Source organism: Phocoena phocoena, chromosome 6, assembly GCF_963924675.1.
Source record: "Phocoena phocoena chromosome 6, mPhoPho1.1, whole genome shotgun sequence".
Taxonomy (NCBI): domain Eukaryota; kingdom Metazoa; phylum Chordata; class Mammalia; order Artiodactyla; family Phocoenidae; genus Phocoena; species Phocoena phocoena.
This window is the reverse complement of record NC_089224.1, coordinates 35686103-35707851: the sequence shown is the minus strand read 5'-3', so window position 1 is coordinate 35707851 and position 21749 is coordinate 35686103. Positions and strand designations below refer to the sequence as shown.

The following is a 21749-nucleotide window of genomic DNA, read 5'->3' as shown; positions in this document are numbered from 1 at the left end:
AGGAATGGGGTTCATTATAACAAGAGGCTGAGCAGATGCCTGCATGGAAAGAAACAACATCTTTCAATATCAAGGATCCCAACCAAGTTTCCTTCACAGTTTATACAAATATTAACTGGTAAACTGAATGGCTAAAATTTAAAACACTGATAATACCAAGTATTGGCAAGGATGTGGCACAAGTGGAATGCCTATACACTACCGGTGAGAGTGTCAACTGCATAATTGCTTTGGGAAAGTGACCATATCTAATAAGGCTGAAGAGATGTATAGCAATGACACAGCAATTCCTCCCCTAGACATATATACAGTAGAAATGTAGAAAACAACACTATTCTAAATAGTCCAAAGTTGGAAGCAACCTATAAAACCATCAATTGTAGAATGGATAAATAAATTGTTGTAACTGATACAATGAGAATGAAGGAACTATTGTTCTATGCCATGACACATATGAATTTCACAAACATAACATTGAGCCAAAAATGCCAGACCAAAGAGTACTAACTGTAAGCAGTACCATGCCAAGCAATACAGGAGCATAAGACAAAAGGAAAAAGCAGTAAAACTGATTGTGATGACTAATTTTATATGTCAACTTGGCTAGGCCATGGTATCCAGATATTTGGTCAAACATGATTCTAGATGTTTCTGTGAAGGTATTTTTTAGATGAGATTAACATTTAAATCAGCAGACTCTCAGTAAGGACACGAGCATATAGGAATGGTTCCATAAAATGATAGCTATTGTGAATTGAATAGACCATGTCTAAAAAGTGATTCTTGAATGAAATACATCCTGTAGCTAGAAAAGTAGTGGTTGGCCAAAAATTTCATTCGGGTTTTTCCATAACATCTTATGGTGTTTGGCCAACCCAATATGATGCTTTTCCCTTTGCTGAAATTTACAAACCCAGTGACCATCAATTACAGTAGATTTTAGCCTTCTATGGTATATTCGTGCTGATGGAGATGGACCATTCCTTGTGTAATGGCCAAGGCAAAGAAAACCTGAGACACAGAAGGACTCCATGTGAGCTGAGAGCAGGATTGGGGTCTCAAATGTTCTCAGACAGTCCACACCTTAGTCAATGCCAGAACAAAATTAATGAGTTTTTTGCAGTGAAAACAAAGCTTTTCTTTTTTTTTTTTTTTTTTTGGCGACTGGACAGGGCAACTTGAACCCTGGGCCCTCAGATTAAATCCCCACATGTCTTTTTAAGAGGAATTTATACAGCATAAATGATTGACTTGTCAATGGTGTGCTGAAAACAGAGAAAAGAAGGAGAAAGAGAAGGAGAAGGAGATTGAGAAGAAGAAAGAGAAGGAGAAGGAAGAAGAAGAAAGAGAAGGAGAAGGAAGAAGAAGAAAGAGAAAAAAAGCATAGCATCATGTACATGTATTTAAGGAAAGTCTTTGAATCCAAATTTCTCAAGGACTTCACCTCAATGGCTTCCTGAACCTGAAAGAGTGTCTATGATGGTTAATTTTATGTGTTTACTTGGCTAGGCCGTGGTACTCAGATATTTGGTCAAACATGTCTGGATATTGCTGTGAAGATTTTTTTAAATGAGAGTGAAGTAGATTACCCTTCATAGTGTGGGTAGGCCTCAACCAATCAGTTAAAGGCCTTAACAGCAAAAGACTGATCTACCCAAAAGAAGAGGGAATTCTGCCATCAGGTCACCTTTGGATGTGAACTGCAGCTCTTCCTTAGGTCTCCAGCCTGCCAGCCTATCCTGCAGATTTTGGACTTGCCACACATTCACAACCACAGGAGCCAATTCCTTAAAATAATTATCTCTCTGTCTCTCTCTCTCTACAGAGATTTCTCTCTGAAGAGAGAGAGAAAAACAACTACCTGTTGGTTCTGTTTCTCTGGAGAACCCTGATCCAGTCTTCATTTAAATTTTTAATATTCTGTTCATCATGGATTTTTAAAATTAATTTTGAGTTTTTAAAATATTGCATGAAAATATTATTTATCTTGATTATTGAGGGCTTTGGGGTACTCCTTTGAATTTTACACCTGAGGCTAGTGCCTTACCCTTGTCCTGGCTCTTCATTTATATAAAGTTCAATAACAGGCAAAAGTAATCCATGCTGCTAAAAGTCAAGATAATGGTTCCTTTGGGGGGGAGGGGAGGAGTAGTAACACATGGGATAAATGGGGTGCTAAAATGTTCTCCTTCCTGATGTGGGTGCTGGTTAAATGTGCATGTTCTCTTTGAGAAAATTCATTCAGATGTACACTCATTATTTGTGCTCATTTCTCTATGTATACGATACTTCAACAAAAACTAATGTAAAAATTAGACTAGTGCTCCCATTGTCCACCTCTATCATCTCTTCCAAATTGGTAATAAAAATTTAAATCAATTGCCAGTTTATCTTTGGGGCATCACTTTCAGAGAAATGCCTATCCTACCCAAGACCCCTTGGATTTCAAGGAGGAAAGAAACCACTCAAGCTAACTCCAAACAAGGGGGCATTACTGAAAGCATATTGGGAAATCTCAACAATCTGGGGGGCAGGAAGTACTGCTGTCCTTCATGAGAATCTATATATTGGCATTTTTAAGGGGCATTTAATAAATGGCACCCCTCTTTCCAACACGGTTCTTAAGAAATTGAGAAATAAAGCAAAGCAGTGGTCTATGGAGGCCAAAATGCAGCCTTTATTACTGATGGAGACCAGATTGGAGTTTGTGGCTTTTAGTCTATTAAATAAGCATGCTTGCTAATTCCAACCACAGAATTCAGATAACTTACCCACCTGTCTTAGTCCATTCAGGCTGCTGTGACAGAATACCATAGGCTGTGAGGCTTATAAACAACAAATTTATTTCTTACAGTTCTGGAGGCCTGGAAGTCGAAGATCAAGGTGCTGGCTGATTCGCTGTCTGGTAAGGACCCACTTCCAAGTTCACATATGGCTATCTTTTCACTGTATCCTCATACAGTGGAAAGGGTGGGGGAGCTCTTTGGGGCCTTTTTTTTTTATAAGGGCACTAATCCCATTCATGAGAGTTCAACTCCCATGATCTAATCACCTCCCAAATGCCCCTCCTAATACCTCCTACTAACCATCATATTGGGGGTTAGGTTTCAACATTTGAATTTGGAGGGGACACAGACATTTAGTCTGTAGCACCACTCCATTCCAATTACACTAGACCAGTAGAACATGCTTTCCTTGTGAAGGGTCAGAGCTGAATCCTGTTCCTTATGGGCAGCTCACTCCCAGGAGGAAGAACAAGCCAAGCATGCTCAGTTATCTTCCTAAATTCAGCAGGTGATGAGTAACTCCACTCCCTAGAGGGAAGACAGGCCAATATTGTATTAGGAAAAATCCCTCACTGTGGAAACCAGGAGTAGGGGAAAGACCTTCCTCTCTAACACTGTGACTCAGAAACAGAACCACCAGGGATTGAGATTCTCCTTTCTCTCAAGGTCTGAGTGTTCTCTCATCTCAACTTCTCTCAGTGCTTCCCTCATTGTCCCCTGGCTTCCCCTTCTCACTCACGGTCTGATATGGTGGCCTCATTCCCTAAGTTTGTCTCACTATTCAGCTTGGCTCCTTGAAGCTGACACACTTGCCCTCTCAGTGTCTCCACTCCAAATTTACAGAAGAATCAGACTGTCCCAGCTCATCTTCTAAAGCCAGGCTGCCCAAGACTCAAGCAAGCAGCCAGTCAACTTATTCAGCAACTTAGTCAGGAAAGTTCACTCACTCATGCTAACAAAACTCACAGGAGGCTGTATGTAAATCAGGAAGCCACTTCACTGATTTACAAAGGGAGATGTTACTTTCCAGTGACTCATGTCTACTCATGTCTATGGAAAGATTATAGTGGAAATTTGAATTAGTGATGATAATAAATTGATAATTTTTAGATGGGCTAATGCTTTTTTTGGCTAAGTGGCACAGGTTTATAGTTTATTTTAAAATAATTCAAGATGAGAAGTATAAAAATGAAGGGAGGCAACTACTTTGGAAAATAGTTTGACAACTTCTTACAAAGTTAGAGTTATCATGTGACCCAACAATTCTACTCCTAAGTATCTACCCAAGAGAAACAAAGAATATGTGCATGTGAAAACATGTACGTAAATGTCCATAATGGCATTATTCATGATGGCCAAAAAGTTGAAATAACTCAAATGTCCATCAGCTGATACATGGGTAAACAAAATGTGGTATATAACCATACAATGGAATATTACTTGGCAATAAAAAGGAACAAAATACTAATACATGCTAAAACATGGATGAATCTCAAAAACATTATGCCCAGTGAAAGAAGCCAGACACAAAAGAACACATATGGTATGATTCCATTTGTAAAAAATATTCAGAAAAGGCAAATCTATAGAGAAAGAAAGTAGATTAGTGGTTGCCTAGGAACAGCTAGGACCAGGGATGGGAATGAGGAGTGACTATAAGTGGGCACCTGGTTGCTTTTTAGGGTGATAGAAATGTTCTAGAATCAGACTGTAGTGAAGGTTGTACAACTCTATAAATACACTAAAAGTCTTTGAATTGTTTAGCTTAAATGGATGAATTGCATGGAATGTGAATTATATCTCAATAAAGCTATTTTTTTTAAAGGAAAAGGGAAGGAAGTATTGGGGGGAGGAAAAGGAAAGAAGGAAGGAAGGAAGGAAGAGAAGGAGGGAGAGAGGGAAGGGGGAAAGAAGGAAGATTTTTGTCAGCCATGATGGTCATAGTCTTCACAGTACCAGAATGTCTGAGAAGCCAAAATTATCATCAGAATGTTTGATGAGAGAGAAATAGAAGATCTTAAAAGATTTTAGATGAAGGATATTCTGAAACCTAATAAGCCACCACTTCCCTGCAGCCCCCATCTTTCCTCTGAACAGTGCTGGATAAACACAGCAAATGTCTGACTCATTGGTTCTCTCTTTTCTTTGGTTGGTGGTGAATATCCCTCTCTAGTTACACACTCTGAGTCTATATGATAAAATATGATGGGACTAGTATTTTTTCTCTAAAAATATATCCAAACTGCCCTAATTATGATCTTTAGTGTTTCCAAAACTCTTCAGACACAATTATTTGAACAAGCTCTTGGTTCCATCCCATAGCTGGATACTCTTTCATTATGTATGAAATTTTTGACCACTCAAATGGTAATCTTACTTCCAAAGTCTTGGGGAAATCATCACTCTCAGGCCCATGTAGCCCTTATAGTATATTGAGGTACAGCATTATCAGGGTTTTTTGGCAACTCTAGTTAGATTATATGCATTTCATTATCAATTAAATTTCATTAACTTTCTTTCAGAGATTTCTGTTCTGTTGATAGTTTTTTTCCTGTTTCCCAGGACTGTGATGGAATTAATCTCCAAATACAGACTCACACAAATCTCAAATCCCATTTCTAGATTTTGGGAGCCTGAGGGAGGAGAGGTATGTGTGTTTGATCTGTCATTCCGATCCAACCTGCAACTTCATTTATTATGATTATATAATATCCCAGAGTTTTGATATAACATAATTTATATAACCATTCCATATTTTTTAATATTAAAATTACTGTTGTGATCAACACCCTTATATATAAATCTTCTAAAGGAACTCTTTTAATGCCTGTTGAATAAAATAGTCAAATGATTTGGTGGTCTATGTTTGGGTTTTCATAAACATATATATTATCAAAAGGTTAAAGACCCTGAATAGCCAAAGCAATCTTGAGGAAAAAAAAACAAAGCTAAAAGTATCATGTGCCTTGACTTCAGACTATACTACAAAGCTACAGTCATCAAAACAGTATGATACTGGCACAAAAACAGACACACAGATCAATGGAATAGAATAGAAAGCCCAGAAATAAACCCATGCACACATGGTCAATTAACCCATGACAAAGGAGGCAAGAAGGAAAAAACAGTCTTATATTCCCCATTGTATATATTCCCCACTATATACAATGGGGAAAAAACAGTCTCTTCAATAAGTGGTGCTGGGAAAACTGTATAGCTACATGTAAAAGAATAAAATAATAACATTTTATCACACCATACACAAAAATAAACTCAAAATGGATTAAAGACTTAAATGTAAGACTGGAAACCATAAAACTCCTAGAAGAAAACAGGCAGAACACTCTTTGACATAAGTTGTAGCGATATTTCTTTGGATCAGTCTTCTCAGGCAAAGGAAACAAAGGCAAAAATAAAAGGGACCTAATTAAACTTAAAAGCTTTTGCACAGCAAAGGAAAACATTGACAAAATGAAAAGACAACCTATGGAATAGAAGAAAATATTTGCAAATGATATGTCCGATAAGGGGTTAATACCCAAAATATACAAGCAGCTCGTACAACTCAATATCATAACAACAAAAGACCTGATTAAAAAATGGGCAGAAGACGAGAATAGACATTTTTCTGAAGAAGACATACAGATAGCCAAAAGAAACATGAAAAGATGCTCATCACTAATTATTAGAGAAATACAAATCAAAACCACAATGAGGTATCACCTCCCACCTGTCAGAATGGCTATCGTCAAAAAGACCACAAATAATAAATGTTGGTGAGGATGTGGAGAAAAGAGAACCCTAGTACATTGTTGGTGGGAATGTAAACTGGTGCAGCCATTATGGAAAACAGTATGGAGATTTCTAAAAAAACTGAAAATGGAACTTCCATATGATGCAGTAATTCTACTCCTGGGTATATATCTGAAGAAAACAAAAACACTAATTCAAAAAGACATATGCACCCCTATATTCATGGCATCATTATTTACAATAGCCAAGATATGGAAGCAACCTAAGTGTCCACTGATGGGTAAATGGATAAAGAAAATGTAGTACATATATACAGTAGAATATTATTCAGCCATGAGAAAGAAGGATATCCTGCCATTTGTGACAATGTGGATGAAACTGGAAGGCACTATGAAATAATGAAGTAAGCCAGACAGAGAACATACAGTAGTATGTTATCACTTATCTGTGGAATCTAAAAAGTAAAACAAATGAATAAATATAGCAAAACAGAAACAGATTCACAGCTATAGAGAACAAATCAGCAGTTGCCAGTGGGAAGAGAGACTGCAGGGGTGGGGGTGGGGTAAGATAGGAGCAGGGGATTAAGAGGTACAAATTATTATGTATAAAATAAATAAGTTACAAGGGTATACTGTACAGCACAGGGAACATAGCCAATATTTTATAACTTTAAATGGAGTATAATCTGTAAAAATATTGAATCACTATATTGTACACCTGAGACCAATATAGTATTGTAAATCAACTATACTTTAATAAAAAATTTTAAGGTTGGACATATCAGTGCACTGTTTAATCTAAGGACAAGAATGAGAAAACCAGATCAACTTTCAATTTGGGGAGCAAACCACAACAGAATTCTCTACTTCCAACTCTTCATGATTCCTAACAGTCCATTTTCTCATCCCTTCTTTATTCCCTTACCAAAGATCCTGTACAGAATCAAAGGAAAGACAACATGGAGAAAGATCTAAGCTATTGAATAAGCTCAGCCCTGGAGAGCAAATGGATGTTTGGCTGGAACCACTCAGATACCTAAAAGGTTTTCATCTTTGGAACCATCAATCTAACACTGTCACTTGTACTAGCTTTATTTTTTAACTTGCAAAACAATTTGTGAAAATTCTAGGATTCCTTTATGAAAATTCTAGGCTTCCTTTTCTGCACAACCTAATGAACTCTAATGAGCTGCAAGAGTTTTTAAAACTCTGTTAATTCAGCACTGGAAAAACAACTGAAGCTACTTTACACTTCTGGAGGCCCCAAGTGAAATAAGAAAAGTTAGAGGTGTAAACGTATCCTTTAGTAAAGATCAGAGTTACCGGGCTTCCCTGGTGGCGCAGTGGTTAGGAATCCGCCTGCCAATGCTGGGGACGCGGGTTCGAGCCCGGGTCTGGAAGGATCCCACATGCCACGGGGCAGCTGGGCCCGTGCGCCACAACTACTGAGCCTGCACTCTAGAGCCCAGGAGCCACAACTACTGAGCTCACATGCCACAACTACTGAAGCCCGCATGCCTAAAGCCTGTGCTCCGCAACAAGAGAAGCCACCTCAATAAGAAGCCTGCGCACCGCAACGAAGAGTAGCCCCCGCTCGTCGCAACTAGAGAAAGCCTGAGGGCAGCAACGAAGACCCAGCGTAGCCGAAAATAAATAAATAAAATTAAATTAAAAAAAAAAAAAGATCAGTTACCTCCCAAGGGCTAGAGAAGATGGGAGGAGGTACAGAGGAAGTATGAACACAACCAGGTAAGTAGGAGCTTCTCAATATAACGTTTGTTAAATAAATGAGTCAGAATCATAGCCAAGAAGAAAAAAATATCAAACCTCTAACCAGGTGCATCAAAACAATCATGTTTAGGGCTTCCCTGGTGGCGCAGTGGTTGAGAGTCCGCCTGCCGATGCAGGGGACACGGGTTCGTGCCCCAGTCCGGGAAGATCCCACATGCCGCGGAGCGGCTGGGCCCGTGAGCCATGGCCACTGAGCCTGCGCGTCCGGAGCCTGTGCTCCGCGACGGGAGAGGCCACAATGGTGAGAGGCCCGTGTACCGCAAAAACAAAAACAAAAACAATCATGTTTAAATCAGAAAGGGGGAAAATAATATATTTATTATTTTCTAGGTTGAAAACAGGGTTATAAGAAATCTCAAAAGTGATTAACATAAATTTGGGAAGAACCATAAGATTTAACTCCAATCCAACATGAAAATCTGCTTGCTGTCCTTCAGTTTTCATCTTTTCTCAATTCGTCCATATCCTTTTCTCTCCTGTGAGGAAGTGCCAGAATGAGAAAAAGGGGCAGGACGAACTCAGGGAAAATATAAAGCTGAGAAAATTTGAATTTGCTCATTCAGTCTTTCAAGTCTTCATGTATCATTCACTCAACTACCATTTACTGAGTGCTTAATATGTGCAAGAGACTATTCTTTCATTAAAAAAATTTTTTTTCTTACTATAAGAGTAGAAATTTTGAAAATTCATAAAAATATAAAGAAAATAATAATTTATTTAATGTTCCACCACCTTGAAATAACCACTGCTAATAATCTGAGAGTATTTTTTCATTTTGGTCTTTTTTTTTTTTTTTTAGTAATCAGGGTCCTATTTAATATAACATTTTTTCAAGTTATTTTAATAGAATTTTGATTCTTAGGTTTGTTTTCATTAGCATTATATTGAGCCCATTTTCATGGGTCATTAAAAATCTCCAAAATATAATTTTGTGGATATATAATATCTCCTCAGCTGACCATGCATATTCCCTCCAGTGGATGCAACATACTGTATATAGCCTTTCCTCTGTTATTGGTTATTTCAATGTTTTCCAGCGTATTACTACTAGGGCATAGTAAATTTTTTTTGCACATAAATATTTTTTGTGCCACTGATTATTCCCACAAGAAAGATTGCTAGAATCGTACTGCCTGAGTCAACTGGATCATGATTAAGTCCAACAGCTCAGCACCATCCAATAGAATGTTATGATGGTGAAATGTTTACATCTGCACTGTCCAGTGTGGTGGCCAATCACCACATCTGACTACTGAGCACTGGAAATGTGGGTAGTACATCTGAGAAACTGACTTTTTAATTTTATTGCAATTTAACTAATTTAAATGTAAATAGCCTCCTCTGCTAATGGCTATGATATTGGACAGTGCAGCAACAGCAGGTCTAAGGTCTTAATTTGTTTGACTTTTGGAGACTTTCACAAAATGGCCCTGATTCTGTTTCCATAGCACTGAGTTCAAGAAACTATTGTGCAGGTCTGGAGAGTCTGATGATAATTAGGATTTTGTTTATGCCTCATGAACTGGGCCTGTTCTTATATCAGCTGGTTGGTCTCAGCAGACATGAGGCCAGACTATGAGCAGGCCTGGATCTGCCTCATGAAAATAAGCCTTATGAATACATGGTGAACCTAGACAGAAACACTTTTGTTTCCAAAAGGGTTAGATGTGACCCTCCCTTACTCAGACATTACCATCCCCAACTGTGTGCCTGTGGGTGAAGCTGTGGGGACTTCCTTCTATACCTTGACATCAGTAAATGCTGATTAATTTACTCAGAGGGTGCCTGGGTCTGTTTTTTCCATCAATACATACCTACTTCTGACATGTTTCAATATAATGGTCATGCAAGAGGTATGAACTTCTTCCAAGTTCTTGAGATATCTGGACAGCTTTCTTCCACACAAGAGTCAGTACTGATATATTCCCACCACCAGTATATGCAAGTGCTCATCTCAGAGCACCACCTCCCAGCATGGGCATTTTTTTTTTTTAATAAATTTATTTATTTATTTATTTTTGGCTGTGCTGGGTCTTTGTTGCTGCACGAGGGCTTTCTCTATTTGCAGCGAGCGGGGGCTACTCTTGGTTGCGGTGCACGGCCTTCTCATTGCGGTAGCTTCTCTTGTTGAGGAGCATGGGCTCTAGGCACGCGGGCTTCAGTAGTTGTGGCACATGGGTTCAGTAGTTGTGGCTCGCAGGCTCTAGAGCACAGGCTCAGTAGTTGTGGCACATGGGCTTAGTTGCTCTGCGGCATGTGGAATCTTCCCGGACCAGGGCTCGCACCTGTGTCCCCTGCATTGGCAGGTAGATTCTTAACCACTGCACCACCAGGGAAGCCCCAGCATTATTTTTTTTATTTACAAATTTAATGGATAAAAAATGGTATAGAATTGTCATTTAAATTTACAAATCTTACATTTCTACAGGCAAAGTGCTAAGACAGCTCCCATTTTTAAAAAAGTTTTCTCTCTTGACCCCACACCTCCACATCTGGCTATCATCTCATTTCTCTGTTCTCCTTAACAATAAAACCATTTGAGTTATCTTCACTCTCTGCCTCTAGTTCCTCTTCTCCTTTTCTCTTGTGGACTCATTTCAATCAAGACTTCACCTCCACCCACTCTACCAGAACTGCTCTTGTAAAGGTGACCAGTGACCTCCATGTTGCTAAGTCCAGTGCTCACTTTTTAGTCCTTTTCATACTTGACTTATCAACAGAATTGATGCAATCGCTACACCCTCCCTGATATGCTTTCTTCTTTTGGTTCCTTAGACATCTCTTTACTTTCTCACCTTGCTGGCCACTCCTTCATAGTTTCTTGTTCTGGTTCCTCCTCATCTCCCCAGCCTCAAAATGTTGATGTTCCTTAGTACATACTTAGTACTCAAACTTCTCTAACCTATTGATGCCTGCTCCCTAAGTGATCTCATTAGTCCCAGGGCTCTAAATGTTAACCATATCCCAACAGCTCCCAAATTTATATCTCTACCTCAGACTTCTTCCCAAAACGTCAGACTTGTACATCAACTCTATCACCATCTTCACTTTGATATATCAAATGAATATGTCCAAAATCTAGTTCCTGATTTCCCACCTCAAATTCCAAATCTAGAATCATCCTTGATTACACAATTTCCTCACATCCCAAATATATTAGCAAATACTATCAGTTTTGCATTAAAATACATCAGAATCTGACCACTTCTAGCCACATCCATAAGCCACCATCAACTCTCACCTAGATAATTGCAATAGTCTCCCAACTGGCCTCCCTGCTTCTGCCCTTGACCCACCTTAAATCTATTTTCTACACAACAGCTAGACAGAGCTCTTTAAAATATGAGTTGGGACTTCTCTCTCCTTTCCCCAGACCCTCCACCCAGGCCTGTCTCTAACATGTGCGAGGCCCCACGCAAGAATAAAATGAATGCTGTCTTTTCTTTTCCCTCCTCTGGCTCTGTTCTGAACCATGAAGAGGCTGGAATACACAGCCCATCTTGCATGCCTGAGTTTTATCTGTACTCAAAATCATAGTGGCCCCTTGACTGTCCCACAGGCCTAGGGATATGCACACCTGTAGTATGGTCAATCTTTGGGAGGATGGACCAAGCAAAGAGCTGTACACAAGCCCTGGAAGCTGGTATGGGGCTGTTTGGGTGGGGAATTTTAAGGTCCCAGGTACCCATCACATGGCCTAGAATGGGGGGTAAGGTCTCCAAGTGGGGCATTACCTCAGCAGATTCTTTGGCCTAGAGAGAGGGGGCACAGCCAGGGGAGCCAGAGAGAAGCTACTAAAGTGAAGGCTCAGTGCAGGGTCTCTGGTGCCTGGATTCAATGGACTGGCAATGTCCCAACTGGAAGCTGCCCTGCAGCCTGAATCCCAGAGTGAAGACAACATGGAGCAAGGCTGCAGCTGATCCATGAGAGACAAGTAGGATGAGCATACAGCCTTTGAGATCTTGAAATCTTTTGTTGCCACAGCATAATCCATCCTATCCTAACTAACATACATATCTTGCTCTGTGAATGTGAGTGACCATGTCTTACTGACTTGTATCTCCAGCACCTAGCACAGTGCCAAGCACATAACATATACTCAAGTAGTACTGAATGATTGCAACCCTTCTGGATTTCATCTGTATGATTAAGGGAGTTAGAGTAGATATTCTATAAGGTATCTTCAAATTCTAGCATCCCATGATTTCAATAATTTCAGAAATAAAAGGTTCTGCATTTCCTTCTCAAACACCCACATACATACAAAGCCTCATTACAACCTGAATTTCCTTTTTCTTCTGATGAAAAGCTTTTGTACGTGGCTGTATATGCTTACAGCATTGCGAGAACTGCTTAAGGTTTTAAAATTCTAGTGCAATCAGCTTGTACAGGCAAGAAATTAAATACTGAGGATGCCTTTTCTGTCCCTGAATATTATAACCCTGAGTGATGTCTCCCACCTCCACCCACTTTTGCTGCTGACTTGCGCAAGTATACCTGCTGTTCAAAGACCATCTGAAATTACCTCTAAGAAGGAACTGCTTTGAGAATGAGGCTTATAATTAAACAGTAATTGAAGTTTCCTGCAGTTTTATCCATGGGTCTTATCTAATGCCTAAGTAGATGAACTGCCTGGCTTAAAAGTCAAATGGAATTAGATGCTTGTACGAGTGAGAGGAGGTCTCTGTTCAGCAATGTTGCTTCTTTAGGCTCCAGCTAGGTTTCCAGAACTATTGTCAGAGCACCTGCACAACACTAACGACAGTTCAGCCCTGCAGAAGTGACTGTTGGAGAACCACAGAATAGTAGAGCTGAAATGCACCTCAGCTAGCTCTCTGCCCAAAGCCCTTGTTTCATGGGAAACCCAGGGAGGTAAAGTGATTTACCTCAGGTCACAGAAGAGGAGAAGATCAGGGAATTTAGGGGGTAAGACTACGATGATTTGATTGATTTACTGGATGTAGCTTTCTAGAGAGACAAAGGAATAGAGGACAATCCCACAGTTTCTCGGTTGAGGGAATAGGAAGAATGAGGGAGTCAAATGAGAAAGAGCCTGTCTGAAGGAAATTTAATGAGCAGAGTTTAAGCTGTGTTGAATTTGAAGTGTCTGTGTGCTGTACAGACAGATATCAAGCAGACAGTTAGATACTATAAATCTGAAATTGAGGGAAAAGGACAAGGCTAAAGAGATAAACATAGGGGGTCATCAGCATAGCCAGCAGAATATCAACATCGAAGGGCTTTGTTCAACATAAAAATTAATAAAATAAAGAGGAGTTTACAGAGTAGACTACAAATGAGTGGCCAGGAAGATAAGAGGGAAATCAGGATAGAAAGGCATTAGTAAAGGCAAGGGAAGAGAGGGCTGCAAGAAGGTAAGTGTGTTCGATAGTTGTGGCACATCCTTCTGGCTGCTTCTCCAAGATTCATTGTTCTTTTTTTCCTTGCTAACAAAACCCTGATTTTTTTTCAAAGTGGCAATAAATCTGGTCCAAAAAAAAAACCCCAAAAACAAAATCTTGATTTCCCGGGTTCCTTTGCACAGAGGTGGCCCCTATGACATCCTTCTAGACAATGAGATAAAAGCAGATGTCTATCTATTTAGTGGGGCTGCCAGGAAAACAATTATTTCCCTGATACAAATGGCCAAACAGCTGGCATCTCACATTTGCTCTTTACCTTTTCTCCTTTCTTCCTTCCTTCCTTCCAAAATAATGATTCTATGTCCAGAGGTACAGCAGCTGTCTAATGAGCATGACTACAAGAGACACACAGTAGATGCTGGAGTGGAAAATTGAGTCTGATTCCTGATCTACTCAGTGGAAAGAGTGGGAAACTTGGGACTCAGCTTTGGACTCCTACTGCCATCTCACTTCCTTTGATGCAAGACACTTGATTGTACCCTTAAATAGTCTTCAAATTCACTTTCTTCTGACCACCCCACTAGCCCTGCATCGTTCAGGCCCGTGCCATGTCTTGCCTGGCTTACTGAACTGTCCTCCTGCTTCCACATCTACCCTTTCCAACCCGTCCTCTAACCTGCTGTCAGCATCTGTCAAACATGGAATACTTTTATGTTGATCCCTGCTTAAAACAACACCAAGACGATTCTTCGCTGCTTAGTGGATAAAGTCAAAGGTCCTTAGCCCTACAGACAGGCTCTTTATGATTTGGCTCGTGCCTTACATTGATGATCACATACTATGAAAGTACATATTTCATCCATTTTATGAACCAGAACCGTGTACCAAGCATTGCACTAGGAACTTTACATTTATTTAGTCCTCATTATGTTTGTTCCTTCACATATTTGATAACAATATTCTCATTTTACAGATGGGTCAACTGATTCTCAGAGAGGTTAAGTCACTTGCCCAAGAACACATGGCTAGTTTAAGTGGGGAAGGCCTGGATGTCAAAATTCTTTCCACTAAGGCAGGGCCTTGACATGAAAGAATGTACCATTCCCTCCTCCTTCCGCCCCTGCCCCTCCACGTCTGGTTCCTCAATATTCCCCATCTACCCTAAATGAGCAGTCTTGTTGAAGAACCCAGTCAAAGCCAGTCTTGCCCCTGGGGCCAGAGGAATCCAGCCCCTGATGTGGTGGGGAGGAGACAGGTTCTCCACACCAGCGTCAGCAAAGGACAGAATCGCGCAAAGCTGGTGCTGCTTCGCGGGCTGGGCGGCCTGATCCTCCCAGTCAAGGCCCCTCCTTCTCCTTGTTAGCTGGGTGTTGGGTGCGGGGATGGGGAGCCGGGGCTGGAGAGCCTTTCTCCTTTGACCCAGCCGGCGTGGCTGGCACCACGGCCGTGTCGGAGTAGGATCCGAGCTCCAAGGCCACCCCCTCCAGGATCCAGAGCTGTAAGACCAGGGGGAAGGACTCTGGTGACTCCCCCAAGGCTCGAGCAAGACCCGGCTGACCACTAACTCAGCCTGGGGGCTTCCCGTGCGCTCCAGCAACGCAGCCCGCTTCGGTGCTAGAGCGCTTTTGCGCGCCACTGCCGCCCAGCGCGCGAACCCAGAGAGGTCGCGGGCAGGAGGACCCGGGAGGAATGCAGCCCTCCGAGCCCTGAGAGCCTCGACGTTCTGAGACGGGCGGTAGGGGAATCTCTGGGAGCTGCCATAGGTCGGATCGGGTCACCCAGATCTGTAACTGGAGAAGGATCCAGGTCCCCGAGGGGCATCTCCAGCTGGCACCTCTGGGCCTCGGACCGCGGACTCGGAGCCCAGGCTGTCCCGTGGGCAAACCGGCCCGAGTTCCAGTCTCCAGCACGCGGCAGCCTCGCACCCCGGACCCTCCCGGGCACGGAGCATGTCCAGCCGCCTTACTCAGCCCTCACGGGCAGCTGCGGGACGAACTCTGGCTGCTCCAAGCACCCCGACTGGACCCTGGGCAGCCTCTTCTGTCCGGCTGGCCTCTCCCCTGGGTTTAGCCCCCTCGCGCCCCCGCGCGTCCTTCTTTGTTTCTGAGCTTGCTCTGAAAGTGATGTAACGAGGCCAGACTCGCTCGCCGCTTTCCCTCTTTCCCAGACTAAGTCCTTCCTCCCTCCAGCACCCGGCGCTCTGCGCGCAGAGCTGGGTGCTGGCCTGCGCCGCCGCTCAGCTCCCAAAGCCCTGGAGACCGACGGGCACTGCTGGGAAAGACAAGCTCCCACGTCCCACCTCCTGGATGCAGAGTCAGTTGGAAAACCAGGCTTTCCTTCCAGAAACAAGGGAGAGAGCCGAGGAAACAGCTGCTGTGGAGGTTTCTAAGGAGACTCAAACTGGTGTTTTTTCCCCGCGCTCCCGGGAGACGGCAGAAAACCTCAGGTACCGCAGTGACCCCAGCCTGTGGATGACTATATGAGAAAGAGGCAGGGGCTGCAATAGTAAGAAGGAGACAGATAAACAGAGAAAGAGAGAGAGCAACAGAAATAGAGGGAGAAACAGACAGAGACCAAGACCGACAGACAGTAGAGTGTCAGACACAAAGAGTAAGAGAGATAGTTGGTGGTTGGGAAATGGACTTGGGTGCTTTGTTTTGTTTTTAACCCAGTGCGTTTTCCTCTGACAGTAGGGAGGAACATTGCTCCCTGGCTAGCAGGCAGTCCCCAACCTGGATGGAGTGAAAGATGCGGCCTGATGACATTAACCCGAGGACTGGGCTGGTTGTGGCCCTGGTGAGTGTCTTCCTGGTCTTTGGCTTCATGTTCACTGTCTCTGGGATGAAAGGAGAGACTCTGGGAAACATCCCCCTCCTGGCCATAGGGCCAGCCATCTGCCTCCCAGGCATCGCAGCCATTGCCCTGGCCAGGAAAACTGAGGGATGCACCAAGTGGCCTGAGAATGAGCTGCTATGGGTCCGCAAGTTGCCCTGCTTCCGGAAACCCAAGGACAAGGAGGTGGTGGAACTGCTGAGGACCCCTTCAGACCTGGAGTCGGGCAAGGGGAGCTCAGATGAGCTGGCAAAGAAGGTGTGCCTCAGGGGGAAGCTCCCCCTCCAAGGGCAGGGCGAGGTGCCTATGGTCAGCTCCATCACCACCCCCACACCCGCGGAAGAAGGAGAATGCCAGAGCCGGGTCCAGAGCGGGCATCGGGAGGAGCCGTCCAGACACCTGGATGGCTACTGTCCCTCAGGCAGTTCCCTCACCTATAATGCGTTGGATGCCAAGTGCTCAGCCTGGGACAGGTCTGAGTGCCCTGAGCCTGAGGACAGCATCTTCTTTGTGCCCCAGGACAGTATCATCGTTTGCTCGTACAAGCTGAACAGACCCTATGACAGATACTGTTGTTACATCAATCAGAGCCAAGGCATATGGGACCATGAGACGATAGTCTAAACTTTGCATACAAGGGTCGCTGTGTTAAAAGCAATATGACCATACTCAGCTCTCAATGGAAGGAAACTGCCCTGCTCCAACAGCCTTCACACTGTTAGAAACTGACCTGGTATGTGATGGGTGTGCAAGCCTCCGGTGCCTGAGAGCCATGTAAATAGGCATGTTGGGGACACATTTTAGGGAAGGATGATGAAGGTTAAGGACACTTGAAGAGGCAGTGGGTAGGAAAGGAAGCAGTTCCAATTGCTTTTAAACAATTTAAACCATGTTGGATGTTTTGTAAAATAACCCAGAAAGTGCTACCGAGTACCTGCTGAAAGCAAGATAAATCTAGAGTGGGCTGCAGACACCAGGCATGAAATGATACGTGGACTATTCATAGGGAAACTGAGCTGCTTTCAGTCTAAAGAAACTGAATGAAAAAACAATTCAGTGCTTCATTGTATGAAATGATTTTCATCTGGTGAAGCTTTTCACACTTAGTATTTGCTGAAAGAAAAAAAAATTGAGATAGAATAGCTACAAACCTCCTAAGGTGCAATGGCTACTGGAGAAAGGGGAGTTAAAGACAGTTGAATTATGTAATTGAGTTTTATGGTATTATCTTCAGACAAGACCAGGGATTTTAAGTAAAGCAAAATAAGTGTGACCAGTTGTGTGAAAAACTAACATTTTTAGATGGTTATGTTACTTCTGAAACTCTTCATTTAATTTGACTTACTGAGTCTTTATCTGAAGTGTTTTTTAGCATTTACTATCATTCATGTATAATTTCCTCATCAGGTGCAATATGACTTGATGTAATATTTTCATAGATTAGAATTTGTTTTCATCAAGTCAAAATGGATTTTACATATATATACAAGTGTCTTTAACATTTCTGGGAGATGTTATTACTATTCCTATATGCCTTTTAAAATTTGAAGACTGTGACGTCAATACCATTAGTCTTGAACTTTATGCAGAATTTACATGAAATGCAATGGTTAAATTTCTGAAAATGTCATTATTTGTACACTTGTTCAACACTCCCAAAGACTGTAAATGCCAATGAAACAAGAGTTAATCCACTAGATTTAACTAAAGCCCAGTTTTTATTATGTTCACCTGATCAGTGAACATTACATGACAAAGGTCTGTTTTATTTAATTTTTTGCTGCTGAGAAAAAAAAAATCACAATGGGATCCTAAAATGTATTTCCTACTTCATTTGCTCACTGGCAATCAACCAAAATACCATTTGATCCCTGCTGAAGAGAAAAATTAAATTATATATAGAAATGGTGGTATATTTCATTTTGAAGATCAGGATAACTTTGCATCCTTCAAAGAATGATTTATTTTTTAATGATTGTATAGTTTCAGCCACTTTCTCCCAAAAGGGGTGAGCACAAAAATTTTGGGCATACCTCTTTTGCGTATTTCAGATCCAACTCTGTAATTCTTTAAGTGTGGCATTTATTCTGTCTTAAGAATTGTGCCCTTAAAAATCATAATTTTCTAATCAAATTCAACATCAAAATTGTAATTTTATTTTAGTATGACTTAAGTGTTAGAAAATGAGATGTGTGATCCTGAGCAAATTTTACCTTCTTGCACCTCAGTCCCTGAAATGGGAAAAGTGGGACTGACTGACACCAGATTATTTCTATCATTCATTCCCAGTTTCAGTATTCTATGGCATTATGTCAAAGGCACTTTATATTTTGCCAGGAAATGAATTATAGCAAAATGCATGCCAAGGTTATGCAATTCATAATAACAATTATGCAACATGGACTGAATTCTTGTTGCTATTCAAAAGAATTTTGTAGATGTATGAAACCGGATTTGTTTTATTACCAAATATTATTTATTCAACAAAATATACTTCTGGGAATAAAATGAAGATGTTAAGGGCAAAATATTTTTAAGAAGAAAAATTTCAATATTAGTATACCCCAAATAATCAAATACATACCCTTGTACTAAATGTAATTTACTTTGGATTTGGAATGGAGGGAAAATAGTTTCCTAAAATCACAATACCTCTTAATAATTCTACTGCATTTTGAAAGATGGAAATCATGTTTCTACGAAGGTAAAAATTATTAGATAACTCTTAGGAATAAAAATCTTCTCTAATTTGTCACTTGTGGACATCTTTAGAGGTGAGGAGATAGCAAGACATCAGAGAGAGATGTTCACACAGACTCAGCAAATTCTACACAGGGTCTGAAAAGAGATGGTTGTAGTGTCAGGTATGGTTTGGGGTTTGGAAAAGTTACTTTCTGATTTCTTCAGTTCAAACTCCTTGATACCATACACACACACACACACACACACACACACACACACACACACACTCCAATTTCCAAATCCAAAGTCAACTACTAGTTTAGAGAGATAGGGTATTTTATCACATTTTCAAGTCCTATTTCAGAAGAAACTTTAAGTTTCTTCTTCCATCTACCTACTTAAGATCCTTAAAGTATCTAAGTATGCATTTGAGGGAATTTTCTGCAGTGCTAACATAATGGTGTGCAAGTGCTGAGCTGGGAAGCTTAACTTTGACTGGAAAGAATAAACTGTGTGATTGTGTGTGTGAATTTTTCTTAACATCTTATATTAAGCCACCCCCACCTAACACGAAGCAAGGTAGCCTAGTGCCCCACATCAACACTTGTTAAGTGCTATTCAGGGTAAAATTGTCATTCTTTTGAACAGAGGTGGAAGAGAAGAGAAAGGGGTCTGAGCTCTTTAGCGGAAAGCAGAGCAAGCAGTTCATTCCAATCAACAGTGTTAGCAAATGGTTAACATGAACAGAACTGACATGAGTATTGTTCCTGGTATCCTTTAAGAGCATTCAGACAGATATAAATTTAACTCAGTATTGGTTATTTTTTATTTTCTGTTAATCCAATTAGTCATTTCAACTTGATTTTAAATAGGCATTTTATTTTTGAAGTCTTCTCTACTGAATTTCTCTTGCTCTATATTCCTATTTATATTGCACACGGTATTCTTTTTCCAAACTGTTTCTTGATTCCAAAGTGTGAATGTAGCCAAGATAGCTAAGCTGGAGCTTATTTAAACAACTGTTTCAAAATTTAGGTTCCACTGCAATCATGGCAAACAAAATCCAGATACAGTCAAGTTCAGGCTCTCTTCCAAGCCCTACTAACCAGCTCCTTTGAGAATGTTTTCAATAGTTTGGATCTTAATAGCCATGGGGCTGGCAAATGTAGAGAAGGAAGATTCATCCTTTGAAATATTTTTCCCTTTTGTTATCTCCAACCTCTACTTATTTATTAGTATCTCCTTCCTGTGTCTACAGCATCATTTATTTGGTGAATTTGCTGCTTTACTAGTATTTTATAACATTAAAGAAAATGTTTTTGAAAATACACAGTCCCACTATCCTAACAGAACTACTATATTTCCATTTTAGTATTGATATATCTTCCAGGCCTCCCCCACCTTACATATTATAAACGTGCTTTTTTTCTTTTCTCTTTCAGTTATATCCTAAATATGTTTTCATGTTTCTATGCAGTGTTCCTAATTATCACTTAACAATTGTGTAATATGCCATTTTAGTGAAGTACCATAATTTATCATGCTGTTCCTTACTGCTGGCCAAATATCGAGTGTTATAGATGGTTTCGTTGTTTTTTCTTTTTTCTATTGTTGGTAACACAGCTACACTATTTGTCATTTGCCCATAGAGGTGAAAATGTACATTTGAAAAGCTGTCTCCTTATAGATGAGAGTGAGGAGGCAGAAATGTGTAAATGGATCAAATGCTCAAATTGTTGGTTTTTTCTTCACTCAGATAGATGTAAGACATAGGCTAAGAAACAAAATGATGCTTCTTCAAAAGGTCCCACATCAGGACCAAAGCCAGTATTTTTAAGAGTGAGATGAGACAGAGCCAGTATTTTTAAGAGTAAGATGAGACATTTCCCCAGTTAAGATACTACTTGTGTGTAACTCAAAATCAGATTATAGTGGTGTCAATCTTCAAGAGCATAATGTTGAATAAGCAAAATGAAAAACAGATGTAGACATAGACAATAATAAGTACTTCGTAATATTTCAAAAGCATTTTCTTAAAGTATCTCATCATATATTTTATAATATATTTAATATGTAAGTATATTGTTACCTATTAGTGACTTTCAAATGAACTGAATTTCAGGAATTCAATAGACTCTATCCATGAGTTTTCTATGTTTCAGTTCCTCATTGGAAAAATTAAACTGAAGTTGGAGATGTGGATAAATGCTTGGTTCATCCAAATATCTCAATAAAGGATTGAATTCCATTTAGCCTCTTGTCCAGATAACATAAAATCATGTAAACATCACTGAGCTAGAGATCATGTCTTTGATTTCTTACCGCCTGCAGGGTCCCTCACTGCATGGACACCCTACAACAAAAGAAGTTTATGCATGATGCTGCTGTCCAGATACTCACACAAATAGCTGGGCACTGATATTAGATCTCCATGGTCTTTGGCAAGTTATTCTTGGGCCTGACCCTTGTCAGAGATCCTTTATTTTTCCCTTTATTCCTTCTCCTGACCCCATGATAGAGCCTGCAGACTTAGTATCCTC

At 40.8% G+C, this 21749-nt stretch overlaps 1 protein-coding gene across 1 annotated transcript; it reads left to right on the top strand.

Annotated features, from left to right (window-relative positions):
• The first annotated feature begins 16017 nt into the window (after positions 1 to 16017).
• TMEM215 (transmembrane protein 215) lies at positions 16018 to 21457 on the top strand. Its single transcript, XM_065879484.1, has 2 exons — positions 16018 to 16141; positions 16389 to 21457. The coding sequence occupies exon 2, from the start codon at positions 16444 to 16446 to the stop codon at positions 17149 to 17151; it is 708 nt and encodes a 235-aa protein (XP_065735556.1). The 5' UTR covers positions 16018 to 16141; positions 16389 to 16443; the 3' UTR covers positions 17152 to 21457.
• Positions 21458 to 21749: the final 292 nt, after the last annotated feature.